This window comes from Heterodontus francisci, unplaced genomic scaffold, assembly GCF_036365525.1.
Source record: "Heterodontus francisci isolate sHetFra1 unplaced genomic scaffold, sHetFra1.hap1 HAP1_SCAFFOLD_1663, whole genome shotgun sequence".
Taxonomy (NCBI): Eukaryota; Metazoa; Chordata; class Chondrichthyes; order Heterodontiformes; family Heterodontidae; genus Heterodontus; species Heterodontus francisci.
This window is the reverse complement of record NW_027141907.1, coordinates 5,152-24,396: the sequence shown is the minus strand read 5'-3', so window position 1 is coordinate 24,396 and position 19,245 is coordinate 5,152. Positions and strand designations below refer to the sequence as shown.

Genomic DNA, 19,245 nt, shown 5'->3' with positions numbered 1-19,245 from the left:
TTCTCCCTCTCGCCCCCCCTGTCTGCGTGTCTCCCTCTCGCCCCCCCTGTCTGCGTGTCTCCTCTCGCCCCCCCCTGTCTGCGTGTCTCCCTCTCGCCCCCCCTGTCTGCGTGTCTCCCTCTCGCCCCCCCTGTCTGCGTGTCTCCCTCTCGCCCCCCTGTCTGCGTGTCTCCTCTCGCCCCCCCTGTCTGCGTGTCTCCCTCTCGCCCCCCCTGTCTGCGTGTCTCCCTCTCGCCCCCCCTGTCTGCGTGTCTCCCTCTCGCCCCCCCTGTCTGCGTGTCTCCCTCTCGCCCCCCCTGTCTGCGTGTCTCCCTCTCGCCCCCCCTGTCCTGCGTGTCTCCCTCTCGCCCCCCCCTGTCTGCGTGTCTCCCTCTCGCCCCCCCTGTCTGTTGTCTCCCTCTCGCCCCCCCTGTTCTGCGTGTCTCCCTCTCGCCCCCCCTGTCTGCGTGTCTCCCTCTCGCCCCCCCTGTCTGCGTGTCTCCCTCTCGCCCCCCTGTCTGCGTGTCTCCCTCTCGCCCCCCTATGTCTGCGTGTCTCCCTCTCGCCCCCCCTGTCTGCGTGTCTCCCTCTCGCCCCCCCTGTCTGCGTGTCTCCCTCTCGCCCCCCCCTGTCTGCGTGTCTCCCTCTCGCCCCCCCTGTCTGCGTGTCTCCCTCTCGCCCCCCCTGTCTGCGTGTCTCCCCTCTCGCCCCCCCCTGTCTGCGTGTCTCCCTCTCGCCCCCCCTGTCTGCGTGTCTCCCTCTCGCCCCCCCTGTCTGCGTGTCTCCCTCTCGCCCCCCCTGTCTGCGTGTCTCCCTCTCGCCCCCCCTGTCTGCGTGTCTCCCTCTCGCCCCCCCTGTCTGCGTGTCTCCCTCTCGCCCCCCCTGTCTGCGTGTCTCCCTCTCGCCCCCCCTGTCTGCGTGTCTCCCTCTCGCCCCCCCCTGTCTGCGTGTCTCCCTCTCGCCCCCCCCTGTCTGCGTGTCTCCCTCTCGCCCCCCCTGTCTGCGTGTCTCCCTCTCGCCCCCCCCTGTCTGCGTGTCTCCCTCTCGCCCCCCCCTGTCTGCGTGTCTCCCTCTCGCCCCCCCCTGTCTGCGTGTCTCCCTCTCGCCCCCCCTGTCTGCGTGTCTCCCTCTCGCCCCCCCTGTCTGCGTGTCTCCCTCTCGCCCCCCCTGTCTGCGTGTCTCCCTCTCGCCCCCCCTGTCTGCGTGTCTCCCTCTCGCCCCCCCTGTCTGCGTGTCTCCCTCTCGCCCCCCCTGTCTGCGTGTCTCCCTCTCGCCCCCCCTGTCTGCGTGTCTCCCTCTCGCCCCCCCTGTCTGCGTGTCTCCCTCTCGCCCCCCCTGTCTGCGTGTCTCCCTCTCGCCCCCCCTGTCTGCGTGTCTCCCTCTCGCCCCCCCTGTCTGCGTGTCTCCCTCTCGCCCCCCCTGTCTGCGTGTCTCCCTCTCGCCCCCCCTGTCTGCGTGTCTCCCTCTCGCCCCCCCTGTCTGCGTGTCTCCCTCTCGCCCCCCCTGTCTGCGTGTCTCCCTCTCGCCCCCCCCTGTCTGCGTGTCTCCCTCTCGCCCCCCCTGTCTGCGTGTCTCCCTCTCGCCCCCCCTGTCTGCGTGTCTCCCTCTCGCCCCCCTGTCTGCGTGTCTCCCTCTCGCCCCCCCTGTCTGCGTGTCTCCCTCTCGCCCCCCCCTGTCTGCGTGTCCTCCTCTCGCCCCCCCCTGTCTGCGTGTCTCCCTCTCGCCCCCCCCTGTCTGCGTGTCTCCCTCTCGCCCCCCCCTGTCTGCGGTGTCTCCCTCTCGCCCCCCCCTGTCTGCGTGTCTCCCTCTCGCCCCCCCCCTGTCTGCGTGTCTCCCTCTCGCCCCCCCCTGTCTGCGTGTCTCCCTCTCGCCCCCCCTGTCTGCGTGTCTCCCTCTCGCCCCCCCCTGTCTGCGTGTCTCCCTCTCGCCCCCCCTGTCTGCGTGTCTCCTCTCGCCCCCCCTGTCTGCGTGTCTCCCTCTCGCCCCCCTGTCTGCGTGTCTCCCTCTCGCCCCCCCTGTCTGCGTGTCTCCCTCTCGCCCCCCCTGTCTGCGTGTCTCCCTCTCGCCCCCCCTGTCTGCGTGTCTCCCTCTCGCCCCCCCCTGTCTGCGTGTCTCCCTCTCGCCCCCCTGTCTGCGTGTCTCCCTCTCGCCCCCCCTGTCTGCGTGTCTCCCTCTCGCCCCCCCTGTCTGCGTGTCTCCCTCTCGCCCCCCCCTGTCTGCGTGTCTCCCTCTCGCCCCCCCCTGTCTGCGTGTCTCCCTCTCGCCCCCCCCCTGTCTGCGTGTCTCCCTCTCGCCCCCCCTGTCTGCGTGTCTCCCTCTCGCCCCCCCCTGTCTGCGTGTCTCCCTCTCGCCCCCCACTGTCTGCGTGTCTCCCTCTCGCCCCCCCCTGTCTGCGTGTCTCCCTCTCGCCCCCCCTGTCTGCGTGTCTCCCTCTCGCCCCCCCCTGTCTGCGTGTCTCCCTCTCGCCCCCCCCCTGTCTGCGTGTCTCCCTCTCGCCCCCCCCTGTCTGCGTGTCTCCCTCTCGCCCCCCCCTGTCTGCGCGTCTCATTCCCAACCTCTGTAACCTCCTCCTGCCGCTACAACTCTCTGACACCTCTGCCCTCCTCCCAGAGTGATCCAATATAATCCTGGGGCCAGGACTAAGTACTCTGGAGACATGAGTTCAAATCCCAGCCCGACAGGTGCTGGGGGTTTTAAATTCACTTAATTCAATGAATCTGGAATAAAAAGCCAGTCCCAGTAACGTTGAGGGTGGACCTATCATCGATGGTTGTCAAAACCCGGCTGGGTTCACTAATGTCCTTTCGTAATGGAAATCGTCTGTCCTTACCCCGGTCCTGGCCTACGTGTGACTCCAGACCCACAGCAGTGGGGTTGGCTCTGAACGGCTCTCTGAAATGACTCAGCCAGCCAAACTCATCAACACCTTCTCACGTTGCAGTTAGAGATGGGCAGTGAACGCTAGCCTCCCAGCGACACCCAAGCCCCAGTAGCCAATTCGGAAAAAGTAATAATCCCGGCCTCTTGACCATCCCCCGATTCCCATCGCTCCACCATTGGCCGTGCCTTCAGCTGTCTGGGGGTCTTAAGCTCTGGAATTCCCTCCCTAAACCTCTCCGCCTCTCTCTCTCTCCCCCTGTGTCTCTCCCACTCTCTCTCCCCCTGTGTCTCTGTCTCTCTCCCTGTCTGTCCATCTCTCCCTCTCTTCCCCCATGTCTCTGTGTGTGTCTCTCTCCCCTTGTGTCTCTGTCTCTCTCCCTGTCTCTCCCCCTCTCAGCTCTCTCCCCCATGTCTGTGTCTCTGTCTCTCTCCCCGTCTCTCCCCCTCTCAACCCCGTGTCTCTGTCTCTCTCCCTGTCTCTCCCCCTCTCCCCCCCCAGTGTCTCTGTTTCTCTCCCTGTCTCTCCCCCCTCTCGCTCTCTCCCCCATGTCTCTGTGTGTCTCTCTCTCCCCCTGTGTCTCTGTCTCTCTCCCTGTCTGTCCATCTCTCCCTCTCTCCCCCATGTCTCTGTGTCTCTCTCTCTCCCCCCTTGTGTCTCTGTCTCTCTCCCTGTCTCTCCCCCTCTCTCTCTCCCCCCCGTGTCTCTGTCTCTCTCCCTGTCTGTCCATCTCTCCCCTCCCTCCCCCCCCCCCCCCGTCTCTCTCTCTCGCTCTCCCCATGTGTCTCACTCTCCCCCCACCATGTTTCTGTGTGTGTGTCTCTCTCTCCCCCTGTGTGTGTGTGTGTGTCTCTCTCTCTCTCTCTCTCCCCCCCCCCCCCCCCCACCCCCACCAGTATCATTCTCACCCTCTTCCCTTTTCTCCGTCCAGTTCAGTGTTCCGAGGCTCTGCGGTCTGTGTCTACTCAATGGCCGACATTCGCACAGTGTTCAATGGTCCGTTTGCACACAAGGAGGGACTAAACTACCAGTGGGTGTCGTACTCGGGAGAGTTCCTTATCCCAGACCAGGAGCGGTGAGTGTCTGACTGAACCTAAGTGGAATTACAGAGAAGATCGAGGGTACGAGCCCCCACCCCTTCCCAGAGACTCAGCCCCCATAATCTCGGCCGACGTGCCGCAGTGCAGCACGGAGGGAGTGCTGCAGTGTCGGAGGTGCCGTCTTTCAGGTGAAGCATGAAACCCAGGCCCCGTTTGCACTCTCAGCTGAGCATAAAAGATCCCATTTGGACAAAGATCCGGAATGTTCTCTCTGGTGTCCTGGAGACAGATGATCTGGGTTGTTATTTTTTATTCTTCCACGGATGTGGGATTCGGTGCCAAGGCCAGAATTTGTTGCCCGTCCCTAATTGCCCCTTTACAACTGATGTCTGCCTGGGCCGTTTCAGAGGGCAGTTCAGGGTCAACCACTTTGCTGTGGGTCTGGAGTCACATGTAGGCCAGACCGGGTAAGGATGGCAGATTTCCGTCTCTGGAGGGTATTAAATCACGTTGCCGCTTGTGGGATCCTGCTGTGCATATGGAGACCGGAACTGTGCACAGTGTTCCGAGTGTGGTCTAACCAAGGGATATGGAGACTGGAACTGTGCACAGTGCTCCAAGTGTGGTCTAACTGTGGGATATGGAGACTGGAACTGTGCACAGTGCTCCAAGTGTGGTCGAACCAAGGGGTATGGAGACCGGAACTGTGCACAGTGCTCCGAGTGTGGTCTAACCAAGGGATATGGAGACTGGAACTGTGCACAGTGCTCCGAGTGTGGTCTAACCAAGGGATATGGAGACTGGAACTGTGCACAGTGCTCCGAGTGTGATCTAACCAAGGGATATGGAGACTGGAACTGTGCACAGTGCTCCGAGTGTGATCTAACCAAGGGTATGGAGACTGGAACTGTGCACAGTGCTCAGTGTGGTCTAACCAAGGGATATGGAGACTGGAACTGTGTACAGTGCTCAGAGTGTGGTCTAACCAAGGGATATGGAGACTGGAACTGTGCACAGTGCTCCGAGTGTGATCTAACCAAGGGATATGGAGACTGGAACTGTGCACAGTGCTCCGAGTGTGATCTAACCAAGGGATATGGAGACTGGAACTGTGCACAGTGCTCAGAGTGTGGTCTAACCAAGGGATATGGAGACTGGAACTGTGTACAGTGCTCAGAGTGTGGTCTAACCAAGGGATATGGAGACTGGAACTGTGCACAGTGCTCCGAGTGTGATCTAACCAAGGGATATGGAGACTGGAACTGTGCACAGTGCTCCGAGTGTGGTCTAACCAAGGGATATGGAGACTGGAACTGTGCACAGTGCTCCGAGTGTGGTCTAACCAAGGTTCCATACAATTATACCGTATTTGTCTGCGATTGAAGGCCAGGGTTTGCTTTGCTTTTTTTTTCTGGCCTTATTTAACCCGTGTCAGTAATTTGAGTGATTTCTGAGGAAGATTAGAGTCTTTGTGTTTCGGCTGCGTTTAACATGGGGAAATGCCTCCCTCTAGTGGCCAAATCATTCAGTGGCTCGAGAAGCTCGACACCATCCAGGACAAAGCAGCCCGCTCGATCGGCACCCCACCCACAAAACATTCACTCCCTACACCACCGACGCACAGTGGCAGCAGTGTGTACCATCTACAAGATGCACTGCAGCAACGCACCAAGGCTCTTTAGACAGCACCTTCCAAACCCACGACCTCTACCAACTCGAAGGACAAGGGCAGCAGATACATGGGAACACCCAAGTTCGCCTCCAAGTCACACACCATCCTGACTTGGAACTATATCGGCCGTTCCTTCACTGTCGCTGGGTCAAAATCCTGGAACTCCCTCCCTAACAGCACTGTGGGTGTACCTACCCCACACGGACTGCAGCCGGTCAAGACATACGGTTTATCACAATGTGTTTGTGAGTGCAATTGCTGCGTTACCTGTTCAGTCTCGTATACTAAGGCAATGTGAAGTGTTGTGTGTTCTCACAACTGGGAGTCATCTTTCTTGTTTGCATTCCGAGGCACAGTGGGGAAACTCGGACTGGGTCATGTTTCTTGCTGTGAATCGGCCTTCGCTCAGTGCCTCTTACTTACTGCTCAGAAGGTCACGGGTTCGCGAACCCCCTCCAAAGAGAACCTTGTGAGACTGACACTGTCGGAGGGTCAGTGCTGAGGGAACGCCGCGCTGTCGGAGGGTCAGTGCTGAGGGAGCGCCGCGCTGTCGGAGGGTCAGTGCTGAGGGAGCGCCGCGCTGTCGGAGAGTCAGTGCCGAGGGAGTGCCGCACTGTCGGAGGTGCCCTTTTTTAGGTCAGATGTTAAGCAAAGGCTACGCCTTCCCCCTCAGGTGGATGTTAAAGATCCCACGGCCACTATTGGAAGAAGAGTGGGGTTGGGGGGGGTGGCGGGCGGAGGGCGTTCTCCCCCGGGTGTTCTGGAGCTGATGGGTTTTCCCTCGAGCAACATGAGAGGAAAGAAAAGCAGACGACCCGGGTCGTTATCACGCTGCTGTGTGTGGGATCTTGCTGTGTGAAAATTGGTTTCCGCTTTTCCTACCCTTTACAACAGCGAGGGCGCAACAGTAAAAGTCCTTCATTGGCTGGGAGGCCGCTTTGGGACATATTGAGGTGGTGGGGGGGGGGGGAGAGGGGGAAGGCGCTAGAGAAATGGAAGGCCGTTTCCCTTCAAGTGCTGAAATCTCCGGCGTGGGACTTGTCCCGTCAAATCCCTGACACCCCCCGGGGGGGTGGGAGGGAGAGCGAGGGGACGACGATGACGGAGGGTGGGCGGGGGAGGATGGCTGGACGTCCCGAGGCACCGTATAACTGTGGGATCTTTCTTTGTCACAGTGCCCGGGCGGCTCTTTCACTCCCGGGATGACGTCGACCAAAGATTATCCGGATGAGGTGACCCACTTTGCCCGGACGCACCCGCTCATGTACAACACGGTTTACCCCATTCACCAGCAGCCGCTGGTGATCAGGACCAACGTGGACTACAAGTTCACCACGATCGCAGTGGACCACGTGGATGCCGTCGACGGGCGTTACGAGGTGCTGTTTCTCGGGACAGGTAGGCTCCAAGAGTATGTCAACACCTCCCATAGACAGTGGTTGTTTCTTGGCTCCTTGCTGGGTTCCGTGCGTGCGGGGCCCAGGAACGCACTGGGCGGCCCGTCGGGCAGTCTGTGGGGCAGGGTGGTGGGTGGAGCCACCAGAGCAACATCCAGTATAGCCTCACCATTAACGTTCTGCGCTCTGGCACTCCCTTTCAGACCGTGGAACAGTCCAGAAAGTCATCGTGCTGCCAAAGGACGACCGGGAGGTGGAGGAGCTCACGTTGGAGGAAGTGCAGGTGTTTCGGGTAAGGGGGACAGATTTGGGGTGGGATTTGCCCCTATAGTTTTTTTATTCAAAAAAAAAACATTCATGGGATGTGGGCGTCGCTGGCCAGACCAGCATTTATTGCCCATCCCTAATTGCCCCTTGAGAAGGTGGGGGTGAGCTGCCTTCTTGAAGCGCTGCAGTCTGTGTGGGTGTAGGTACACCCACAGTGCTGTTGGGAAGGGAGTTCCAGGATTTTGACCCAGTGACAGTGAAGGAACGGCCGATATAGTTCCGAGTCAGGATGGTGTGTGGCTTGGAGGGGAACTTGTAGGTGGTGGTGTTCCCGTGCGTCTGCTGCCCTTGTCCGTCTAGTTGGTAGAGGTCGCGGGTTTGGGCGGGTGCTGTCTAAGGAGCCTCGGTGAGTTGCTGCAGTGCATCTTGTAGATGGTACACACTGCTGCCACTGTGCGTCGGTGGTGGAGGGAGTGAATGTTGGTGGATGGGGTGCCAATCAAGTGGGCTGCTTTGTCCTGGATGGTGTCGAGCTTCTTGAGTGTTGTTGGAGCTGCACCCATCCAGGCAAGTGGAGAGTATTCCATCACACTCCTGAATTGTGTCTTGTAGATGGTGGACAGGCTTTGGGGAGTCAGGAGGTGAGTTACTCTCCGCAGGATTCCCAGCCTCTGACCTGCTCTTGTAGCCACGGTATTTATATGGCTGGCCCAGTTCAGTTTCAGAAAAGCCTCAGAACCCCTGGGTTAGAGAGAGAGGGGGAAATCGGCCAGGGATCCTGCTCCTGATCCCTGTCCTGTGAGCCCTGGGTGAGAGAGAAGGAAGGTGAGTGGGGAGCTACACTGAAAGTGCGAGAATGTAAATTTCTTAACGTGTTGACCTTGTTTTTCAGAAACCTGCGCCTGTGAAAACAATGAAAATCTCTTCCAAGAGGGTAAGAGGTGGCATTCCGGAATCTCGAGCTGGGATCTTGAGGGTTAATCAGGGAGACAGGAGGAAATAGCATTTCTCCCGAGCTGTTCACCTCCAGACGTCCCAAAGCACTTCACAGACAAGGGCGTACAATTTTTAAAGTGTGCTCACTAGTGTAATTTACGAAAAGCAGCAGCCAATTGGGGTGCACAGCAAGAGTCCGCAAACCACAAACTGATAAAGACGAGATAATCTGTTTCACTGATGCCGTTTGAGCAACAAATATTGGCTACAGGACTGAGACACATGAGTCAGTGTACAGATATCTCTCTGAGAGAGAGGGATTGAGAGACACCAGTCAGTGTACAGATATCACCCTGAGAGAGAGGGACTGAGAGACACCAGTCAGTGTACAGATATCACCCTGAGAGAGAGGGGACTGAGACACCAGTCAGTGTACAGATATCACCCTGAGAGAGAGGGACTGAGAGACACCAGTCAGTGTACAGATATCACCCTGAGAGAGAGGGGACTGAGAGACACCAGTCAGTGTACAGATATCACCCTGAGAGAGAGGGGACTGAGAGACACCAGTCAGTGTACAGATATCTCTCTGAGAGAGAGGGACTGAGAGACACCAGTCAGTGTACAGATATCACCCTGAGAGAGAGGGGACTGAGAGACACCAGTCAGTGTACAGATATCTCTCTGAGAGAGAGGGGACTGAGAGATACCAGTCAGTGTACAGATATCACCCTGAGAGAGAGGGACTGAGAGACACCAGTCAGTGTACAGATATCACCCTGAGAGAGAGGGGACTGAGAGACACCAGTCAGTGTACAGATATCACGCTGAGAGAGAGGGACTGAGAGACACCAGTCAGTGTACAGATATCACCCTGAGAGAGAGGGGACTGAGAGACACCAGTCAGTGTACAGATATCTCCCTGAGAGAGAGGGACTGAGACACACCAGTCAGTGTACAGATATCACCCTGAGAGAGAGGGACTGAGACACCAGTCAGTGTACAGATATCACCCTGAGAGAGAGGGGACTGAGAGACACCAGTCAGTGTACAGATATCACCCTGAGAGAGAGGGACTGAGACACACCAGTCAGTGTACAGATATCACCCTGAGAGAGAGGGACTGAGAGATACCAGTCAGTGTACAGATATCACCCTGAGAGAGAGGGGACTGAGAGACACCAGTCAGTGTACAGATATCACCCTGAGAGAGAGGGACTGAGAGACACCAGTCAGTGTACAGATATCACCCTGAGAGAGAGGGACTGAGACACACCAGTCAGTGTACAGACACCAGTCCCTGTGCTATATTTCTTGGGGTGAGGTTATATCTTTGTCATTCCGATAACATTTCCCACCTTTGCTTCCTGCAGCAACAGCTCTACGTGTCCTCGGAGGTTGGCGTCACCCAGCTGACGCTGCACCGCTGCGCCAGGTACGGCCTGGGCTGTGCCGACTGCTGTCTGGCCCGCGACCCATACTGCGCCTGGGACGGCGAGGCCTGCTCCCGCTACACACCGGCCTCCAAACGGTAAGTGGCGCGCTCGCCCGGGGCAGCGGTGGGGGGGGCGGTGGGAGAGGGTTGCGCTGAGGTGTGGCTGCTCCAGTGCCTCACCGCTGTTTTCTCTTTGTGCTTGTGTCCACAGGCGCAGTCGGAGGCAGGACGTTCGGCACGGTGACCCCCTGCGGCAGTGCCGGGGTTACAACATGAAAGGTGCGGGGGGGAGGGGCTGGGGAAACGCGCGGGGCGGAGGGACTGGTTCTCCGAGTGTGGTCTAACAAAGGGATATGGAGACTGGAACTGTGCACAGTGCTCCGAGTGTGGTCTAACCAAGGGATATGGAGACTGGAACTGTGCACAGTGCTCCGGGTGTGGTCTAACTAAGGGATATGGAGACTGGAACTGTACACAGTGCTCCAAGTGTGGTCTAACCAAGGTATATGGAGACTGGAACTGTGCACAGTGCTCCGGGTGTGGTCTAACTAAGGGATATGGAGACTGGAACTGTACACAGTGCTCCGGGTGTGGTCTAACTAAGGGATATGGAGACTGGAACTGTGCACAGTGCTCCGAGTATGATCTAATCAAGGGATATGGAGACTGGAACTGTGCACAGTGCTCCAAGTGTGGTCTAACCAAGGTATATGGAGACTGGAACTGTGCACAGTGCTCCGAGTGTGGTGTAACCAAGGGATATGGAGACTGGAACTGTGCACCGTGCTCCGAGTGTGGTGTAACCAAGGTATATGGAGACCGGAACTGTACACAGTGCTCCGAGTATGATCTAATCAAGGTATATGGAGACTGGAACTGTGCACAGTGCTCCAAGTGTGATCTGACTAAGGGATATGGAGACTGGAACTATACACAGTGCTCCAAGTGTGGTCTAACCGAGGTATATGGAGACCGGAACTGTACACAGTGCTCCGAGTATGATCTAATCAAGGTATATGGAGACCGGAACTGTACACAGTGCTCCGAGTATGATCTAATCAAGGGATATGGAGACTGGAACTGTGCACAGTGCTCCAAGTGTGGTCTAACCGAGGTATATGGAGACCGGAACTGTACACAGTGCTCCGAGTATGATCTAATCAAGGTATATGGAGACCGGAACTGTACACAGTGCTCCAAGTGTGGTCTAACCGAGGTATATGGAGACCGGAACTGTACACAGTGCTCCAAGTGTGGTCTAACCGAGGTATATGGAGACCGGAACTGTACACAGTGCTCCGAGTATGATCTAATCAAGGTATATGGAGACCGGAACTGTACACAGTGCTCCGAGTATGATCTAATCAAGGGATATGGAGACTGGAACTGTGCACAGTGCTCCCAGTGTGGTCTAACCAAGGTATATGGAGACTGGAACTGTGCACAGTGCTCCAAGTGTGATCTAACCAAGGTATATGGAGACTGGAACTGTGCACAGTGCTCCAAGTGTGATCTAACCAAGGGATATGGAGACTGGAACTGTGCACAGTGCTCCGAGTGTGGTCTAACCAAGGTATATGGAGACTGGAACTGTGCACAGTGCTCCAAGTGTGGTCTAACCGAGGTATATGGAGACTGGAACTGTGCACAGTGCTCCGAGTGTGGTCTAACCAAGGTATATGGAGACTGGAACTGTGCACAGTGCTCCGAGTGTGGTGTAACCAAGGTATATGGAGACCGGAACTGTACACAGTGCTCCGAGTATGATCTAATCAAGGTATATGGAGACTGGAACTGTGCACAGTGCTCCGAGTGTGGTCTAACCAAGGTATATGGAGACTGGAACTGTGCACAGTGCTCCCAGTGTGGTCTAACCAAGGTATATGGAGACTGGAACTGTGCACAGTGCTCCAAGTGTGATCTAACCAAGGTATATGGAGACTGGAACTGTGCACAGTGCTCCAAGTGTGATCTAACCAAGGGATATGGAGACTGGAACTGTGCACAGCGCTCCCAGTGTGGTCTAACCAAGGGATATGGAGACTGGAACTGTGCACAGTGCTCCGAGTGTGGTCTAACTAAGATATGCTCTATGTAATTTCTCAATGTTGCTCCAAGCTAACAGGATACTAACCCAAGTAGCCAGCAGAGGGGGATACAATTCCACCTGGACTTTATCCCACAGTGAATTCCTGATTTTCTCTTCCAGTCAGCAGGATGGTTTTGGATTCGGTGCAGTTTGGAGTGGAGGGGAGCAGCACCTTCCTGGAGTGTCGTCCCCAATCGCCCCGAGCAACCACCAAATGGCTGGTCCAGAGCGAGCGCTCGGCTCGCAGGAAGCTGGTAAGAAGCGTTTACACTTGGCAAGGCCCAACCTTTTCACTCAGTGTCTGTCTGTCTCTCTCTCTCTCTCTCTCTCTCTCAACCCCTCCGCTAACTCACTCCCCGGAGGCAGGAGGCCCTGCCTTTGAGCCCTCATTCCAGAGACCCAGGCCAACATTCCCTGGTGCATTTCTGAGGGAGCGCCGCACTGTCGGAGGGTCAGTACTGAGGGAGCGCCGCGCTGTTGGAGGGTCAGTCCTGAGGGAGCGCCGCGCTGTCGGAGGGTCAGTACTGAGGGAGCGCCGCGCTGTCGGAGGGTCAGTACTGAGGGAGCGCCGCGCTGTCGGAGGGTCAGTACTGAGGGAGCGCCGCGCTGTCGGAGGGTCAGTACTGAGGGAGCGCCGCGCTGTCGGAGGGTCAGTACTGAGGGAGCGCCGCGCTGTCGGAGGGTCAGTACTGAGGGAGCGCCTCACTGTCGGAGGGTCAGTACTGAGGGAGCGCCGCGCTGTCGGAGGGTCAGTACTGAGGGAGCGCCGCACTGTCGGAGCGTCAGTACTGAGTGAGCGCCGCACTGTCGGAGCGTCAGTACCGAGTGAGCGCCGCGCTGTCGGAGGGTCAGTACCGAGGGAGCGCCGCGCTGTCGGAGGGTCAGTACCGAGGGAGCGTCACGCTGTCGGAGGGTCAGTACTGAGGGAGCGCCTCACTGTCGGAGGGTCAGTACCGAGGGAGCGCCGCACTGTCGGAGGGTCAGTACCGAGGGAGCGCCGCGCTGTCGGAGGGTCAGTACCGAGGGAGCGCCGCACTGTCGGAGGGTCAGTACCGAGGGAGCGCCGCACTGTCGGAGGGTCAGTACCGAGGGAGCGCCGCACTGTCGGAGGGTCAGTACCGAGGGAGCGCCGCACTGTCGGAGGGTCAGTACCGAGGGAGCGCCGCACTGTCGGAGGGTCAGTACCGAGGGAGCACCGCGCTGTCCACAATCAACATTACTCAAACAGATTATGCTCATTATCGGTTTTGTGGGATCTTGCCGTGCACAAATTGGCTGCCGTACATCAATGATCACACTAAAGGCGCTTTGGAATGTCCCGAGGTGGTGAACGGCCCTGGGGCAATGTGAGCTCTTCCATTTTGTTATTTATTTTGCACCTGCGGTGCCTGTAAAGGGCCGCAGCAGCCTGTCGCACGGCTTGAGCGGCGTCTGCCTGGACCGCGCCCTAAAGTATCTTCCTTCTGCCACAGCTGCGCCGGGACAAGCGGTTCCTGAAGACTGAGCACGGGCTGATGATCCGATCCCTGGAGCTACAGGACAGCGCCATCTACCACTGCGTGACCACGGAGAACGGCTTCAGCCACACCACCGGGAGGGTGGACCTGCGCGTCCTCCCGAGGGCAGCAGTGGACGCCGTGTCTTCGGGTCCCGGACGCGGCTCTCCCCAGCCCCGCTCGCCGGGGGAGACCCGGCCTGGGCTCGAGGATGGCCAAGGGGTCCAGGCCGGAGCCATCAGCCGATATTGCGAGGACTACTGGGCTCGGATCAGGCACCCTCCGAGGCCAAAGCGGACCAGCCGGGACGGAGGGCAGCGAGGCTAGCTGAAAATGGGACTGGCCTCGGGTCTGTCCTGCGTTCTGCTGATGGAGATGGGTTAAGGAGTGAGCGGAGACAACAGTCTGCCCTCGCGGGCCGTCCCTCTCCCCTTTCCCTCTTCACCTCCCCGCCCCCCCCACCCCCCACACCCGGCCGCAGCCCCACCTCCGGTTATCTCCCCTCCCCGAGTGTCCGCCGACTGCAATCCAGAGCTGGCAGAGCGGGATAAAGTGATTCGCCGCACGTCCCCTAACCCGGGCTCGAAGTGTCCGTCATATAAAGTGCAGTCGACTATGGGAGGCGGCGCACACCCGGGAACCCTTCTATCCCACTTCCAATCTGCTACCCACAACCCCCCCCCCCCCCACCACCGCCCCTACCGCCCGGCCTAACTGAGAGCCACTTGGACTGTGGCTACCCTCAGCACGGGCTGGACGGCGGAACCCGGGAATCCATCCCGCTCACGTGACGCCGGATGGGCGCGTCAGTAGATCCGGCCTTTTGCCCTCTTTTTTTTTTTTGCCCCCTTCCTGTCATTGGACCTTTCTGTAAATTTTACATTCACGGCAGAGGTGCTCGGAATCATTCTTTAAATGTTTTTTTTTGGCAAACCCCGCAGCATGTAAAGGGCCGCAGCAGCCAGCTCCCCTTGCGCGCGTATGCGACGGCCTGACTTCCTTCAGAGATGGTTGCGAGTGGGCCGGTGGGCTCCTCACCGCTAGCTTCGCTCCAGGGGGCCCGCCGGACTTGAACTTAGATGATGTTTCCGGTAGCTCTCTCCGCCTGTGGACCAAGGGTTCGGAATACGTATTTCTGCCGGCCCTGCATCTGCCGTCAGCTTCCACGGAGGTGCCTGTCGAGGCCCGAGGGGCAGGTGTCACTGGACTTTGTGTGGGATTGGCAGACGTGAGGCCCCACTGTGTAACTGAACCCTGGCTGAAGTGATTTTTTTTCCTGCTGCTGTATTTATTCAGAATTGTATATAGTTCCTTGAGATTCACGTGGAGGTGTGCAGTTGTAATGCTGAAGATTACATGGGTGGTTGTCTTCACACACAGTTGTACGACTGCTGTAGCGTCTGAATGGGACACCGGGTGAGACTTGGCTTTCTGTCCTTCTCCCAATGGAAGTATGCGGGTCAAACAAGGTTAGCAAATGAAACACGTCTCCACGTATGCCCCACGCAAACACGACATTCCCCTTTCCACAACGACTGGCATTTAGATAGCGCCTGTAACGTCATGAAATATCCCAAGGTGCTTCACAGGAATAGACGATTTGACCCCCGAGCCGCGCCAGGAGATATCAGGGACGGGCGACCGAAAGCTCAGTCAAAGAGGTCAGTTTTAAGGAGCGTCTTAAAGGAGGAGAGAGAGAGAGAGTCGGAGAGGTTTAGGGAAGGGAATTCCAGAGGTTGGGGCCCCCAGGCAGCTGAAGGCACGGCCGCCAATGGTGGAGCGATGGGAATCGGGAGATGGGCAAGAGGCCGGAATTGGAGGAGCGCAGAGATCTCGGAGGGTTGTAGGGGCTGGAGGAGGTTACAGAGATGGGGAGGGTTGTCGGGGCTGGAGGAGGTTACAGAGATAGGGGGGGTTGGAGTAGGTTACAGAGATAGGAAGGGTTGTAGGGGCTGGAGGAGGTTACAGAGATAGGGAGGGTTGTCAGGGCTGGAGGAGGTTACAGAGATAGGGAGGGTTGTAGGGGTTGGAGTAGGTTACAGAGATAGGGAGGGTTGTCGGGGCTGGAGGAGGTTACAGAGATAGGGAGGGTTGTAGGAGCTGGAGGAGGTTACAGAGATGTGAGGGTTGTAGGGGCTGGAGGAGGTTACAGAGATAGGGAGGGTTGTTGGGACTGGAGGAGGTTACAGAGATAGGGAGGGTTGTCTGGGCTGGAGGAGGTTACAGAGATAGGGAGGGTTGTAGGGGTTGGAGTAAGTTACAGAGATAGGGAGGGTTGTAGGAGCTGGAGGAGGTTACAGAGATGTGAGGGTTATAGGGGCTGGAGGAGGTTACAGAGATAGGGAGGGTTGTTGGGACTGGAGGAGGTTACAGAGATAGGGAGGGTTGTAGGAGCTGGAGGAGATGGGAGGGCGGTGAGGAGAGCCTCGGAGTTGGTGAGGGTGAGGGTGAGGGTTTCCTCGCTGGGGGCAGAGCCGGGTGATGTTTGAGTTGGAAATTAGTGGTGTTAATTTCACTATAAAGGTGGTGGTGCTGGGTCTTGTACACGGATTTATGTGCATTGATCTTTGAAGGTGACGGGACATATTGAGAGATTGGTCAGTAAAGCGTACGGGATCTTGGGCTTCATAAAGAGAGGCATTGAGTACAAAAGCTGTGCTGAACCTTGATCATTCTCTGGTTAGGCTACGACTGGAGTATTGCATGCAGTTCTGGTCACCACACTTTAGGAAGGAGGTGAGGATTCTCGAGAGGGTGCGGAGGAGATTTACCAGAATGGTTCCAGGGATGGGGGATTTTCGCTACGAGGTTAGGTTGGAGAATCTGGGGTTGTTCTCCCCGGAGCAAAGGAGATTGAGGGGAGATTTGATGGAGGTTTACAAGATTCTGACGGGTTTAGATAAGGTAGATAAAAACTGTTCCCATTAGCTGACGGTACAAGGACTCTGGGACACAGATGGGGGCGGGGGGGGGGGGGAAATGCGGGGAAGAACCTTTTTGTAACGCAGCGGTTTCCCCATTCTGTGCGGGCGTCACGGGAGGGTCAGTACTGAGGGAGCGCCGCACTGTCGACAGGGTCAGTACTGAGGGAGCGCCGCACTGTCGGAGGGTCAGTACTGAGGGAGCGCCGCACTGTCGGAGGGTCAGTACTGAGGGAACACCGCCCTGTTGGAGGGTCAGTACTGAGGGAGCGCCGCCCTGTCGGCGGGTCAGTACTGAGGGAGCGCCGCCCTGTCGGCGGGTCAGTACTGAGGGAGCGCCGCACTGTCGGCGGGTCAGTACTGAGGGAGCGCCGCACTGTCGGAGGGTCAGTACTGAGGGAGCGCCGCACTGTCGGAGGGTCAGTACTGAGGGAGCGTCATACTGAGGGAGCCCCGCGCTGTCGGAGGTTCAGTCTTTAGGACGAGACATTAAACTGAGGCCCCCGTCTGACCCCTCCGAGTGAAAGATCCCACAACCACTATTGGAAGAGGAGTGGAGGGTGGGAGTTCTCCCCGGTGCCCTGGGGAGAATTTAACCCTTGTCCAACGTCAGTGAAAACAGATGATGTGGGTCATTTATCATATTGCTGCTTCTGGCAGCTTGCTGTGCAGTACAGTGACTGCCACGTCCCCTGTGTTAACAACAGTGGCTGCAATTCAGAAAAAAAAAAGTATTTTATTGTTTGTAAAAGAGCTTTTGGACGTCACGATCATAAAGGGAGTGCAGGATTACAGCTCTCTATTTACAGTTTTACTGAACAGTAACTTTCCCCGAGGTGGGGGCAGCTGTCATGCAATATTTAACCGTCAGGAACAAACGACTTCAAACAGAAAGTGGCTGAGCGTAGAGTTGCTGCGAGACAAATGGTTTGTTGTCCAGGGCGTTGCTTTTCAAAATATGCCCTCCTTGCCTTTCAGGATACGGCTGTGACTGTGTGTGTGTGTTTGTTTGTTTTTTTGTGTGTTGCACAAGCCTGTGACAGACTGTTTATTAAATTTAAGTAAAGACATTTTTAACAAAATAAAACAAATAAATTGGGGTGTGATGCCTCTCTTAGGTTCTTTGGCTCATGCTTAGCTTAGATCTCGGCTTTGCTCTCTCCTGATCTCTGGGCACCACACTTGTCACAACCTTGGAGAGGATGCGGAGGGAGATCTACGTTCAGTAAAACTGGAGAATGTGGGATTGTTCTCAAAACAGAGAAGGTTAAGAGGAGATTTACTCGAGATGTTCCAAATTCTTGTAATCCCACTCCCCTCCTGCTCTTTTTTTTCCCCGTAACCCTGCAACTTCCTCCCTTCCAGTCTTTCTCCAATTCCCCTTTTGAAAGTTACTATTGAATCTGCTTCAGGCAGCGCGTTCCAGATCCCAACAACTCACTGTGTCAAAAAACATTCTCCTCCTCTCCCCCCTCTGGTTCTTTTCCCGATTATTTTCAATCCGTATCCCTCTGGTTACCGACCCTCCCGCCACTGGGAACAGTTTCTCCTTATTCACTCTATCGAAACCCTTTGTGATTTTTGAACGCCCCGATTAAATCTCCCCCTTAACCTTCTCCGCTCTCGTAAACCGAACGCGTAGAAAGCAAACCCCCAGGTCAATTTCTGACCCGGGGGTGGGGGGGGGGGGGTGCCTGCGTGAAGTTTGCCCACGATTGACCTGGAGAGACCTGCAGTCGTCCTCCGCCTCGCACAACCAGCCCCCTCTGTTCCGTCGTCCGGCTTCTCGGCCCCCATTGTGTTTGTCCGCGAGGCGGAATTTTTCCCCTTTTCAGCCAGCAACTCGACAACGATCGCCGTCCTTCCGCTGGTCGGGAGCACCCCCTCCGCCGTGGCTCTCTGCCACCTCCGCCGTGGCTCCCGTGCATTTTGCGAAGTTGACGACCGATTTCCCCTCGCAACAAAGCCAACATTGCATGCGCCTTCCTCACCACGTGCTGCATTTGCATAGCAACTTCCTGTGATACGTGTACCAGGACACCCAGATCCCTCTGTACAGCACAGTTCTGCAATCTCTCTCCATTTAAATAATACACTGCTTTTCTCTCCTTCCTAAGTGGACAAGTTCACATTTGCTCACGTTATACCCCAGCTGCCAAACTTTTGCCCACTCAATTAACCCATCTAAATCTCTTTGTAGACTCTACATCCTCTCGGCAACTTAATTTCCCTCCGACCTCTATCTGTGCTCATCTGTTACCCCGATACCGGGTGCTCTTGTGTAGTAACCTGTGATGTGGCTCCGGATGGAATGCCTTTCGGAAATCTAAGTACATCACATCCACAGGTTCCCCTTGATCAGCCTTGCTTGTTACTTCCTCAAAGAACTCCAATAAATTATTCAAACACAATTCCCTTTCACAACCATGTTGATTCTGTTTGATTGTATTATGATTTTGTAAATGTCCTGCTATTACTTCCTTCATAATGGATTCTAGCATTTTCCCAATGACAGATGTTAGGCGAACTAGTCTACAGTTTTCTGCTTTCTGGCTCCCTCCTTTCTTGCATAGAGATTAGGGTTGGGGAGGGGGGGATACTGGAGAACGGACACGATCACAGAGACGGCACTCAACTCCATCAGGAAATGTTAAAGGACAGACAACAGGGAGCAGAGGTAAAGGTACTTAAAGATTTTCCCCCAATAACGGGTTGGCTATGGCTGAGGGGGTCAAACCCGCACCTGCCCAGTGGGAAGGTTGTGGATTAAGCCCCCACTCTGGCGATGCCAGTGCCATGGTCCCCGTGCCTGCTCTGAGGGAGTGCTGCATTGTCGGAGGGCAGTACTGAGCGAGCGCCGTGCTGTCGGAGGGTCAGTACTGAGGGAGCGCCGCACTGTGGGAGGGTCAGTAGTGAGGGAGCGCCGCACTGTCGGAGGGTCAGTACTGAGGGAGCGCCGCTCTGTCGGAGGGTCAGAACTGAGGGAGCGCCGCACTGTGGGAGGGTCAGTACTGAGGGAACGCCGCACTGTCGGAGGGTCAGTACTAAGGGAGTGTCGCGCTGTCGGAGGGTCAGTACTGAGGGAGCGCCGCGCTGTCGGAGGGTCAGCACTGAGGGAACGCCGCACTGTCGGAG

The 19,245-nt window shown here is 56.9% G+C and overlaps 1 protein-coding gene across 1 annotated transcript in view; it reads left to right on the top strand.

Annotated features, from left to right (window-relative positions):
- Nucleotides 1–15,088, top strand: part of LOC137365628 (semaphorin-3F-like) — a 15,873-nt gene extending 785 nt beyond the window's left edge. Inside the window, 9 exon segments of the mRNA XM_068028007.1 lie at nt 3,754–3,898; nt 3,901–3,932; nt 6,745–6,967; nt 7,170–7,258; nt 8,126–8,167; nt 9,543–9,700; nt 9,816–9,883; nt 11,814–11,947; nt 13,166–15,088. Of these exon segments, the coding sequence (XP_067884108.1) occupies nt 3,754–3,898; nt 3,901–3,932; nt 6,745–6,967; nt 7,170–7,258; nt 8,126–8,167; nt 9,543–9,700; nt 9,816–9,883; nt 11,814–11,947; nt 13,166–13,516 (1,242 nt within the window). The 3' untranslated portion in view covers nt 13,517–15,088.
- Nucleotides 15,089–19,245: the final 4,157 nt, after the last annotated feature.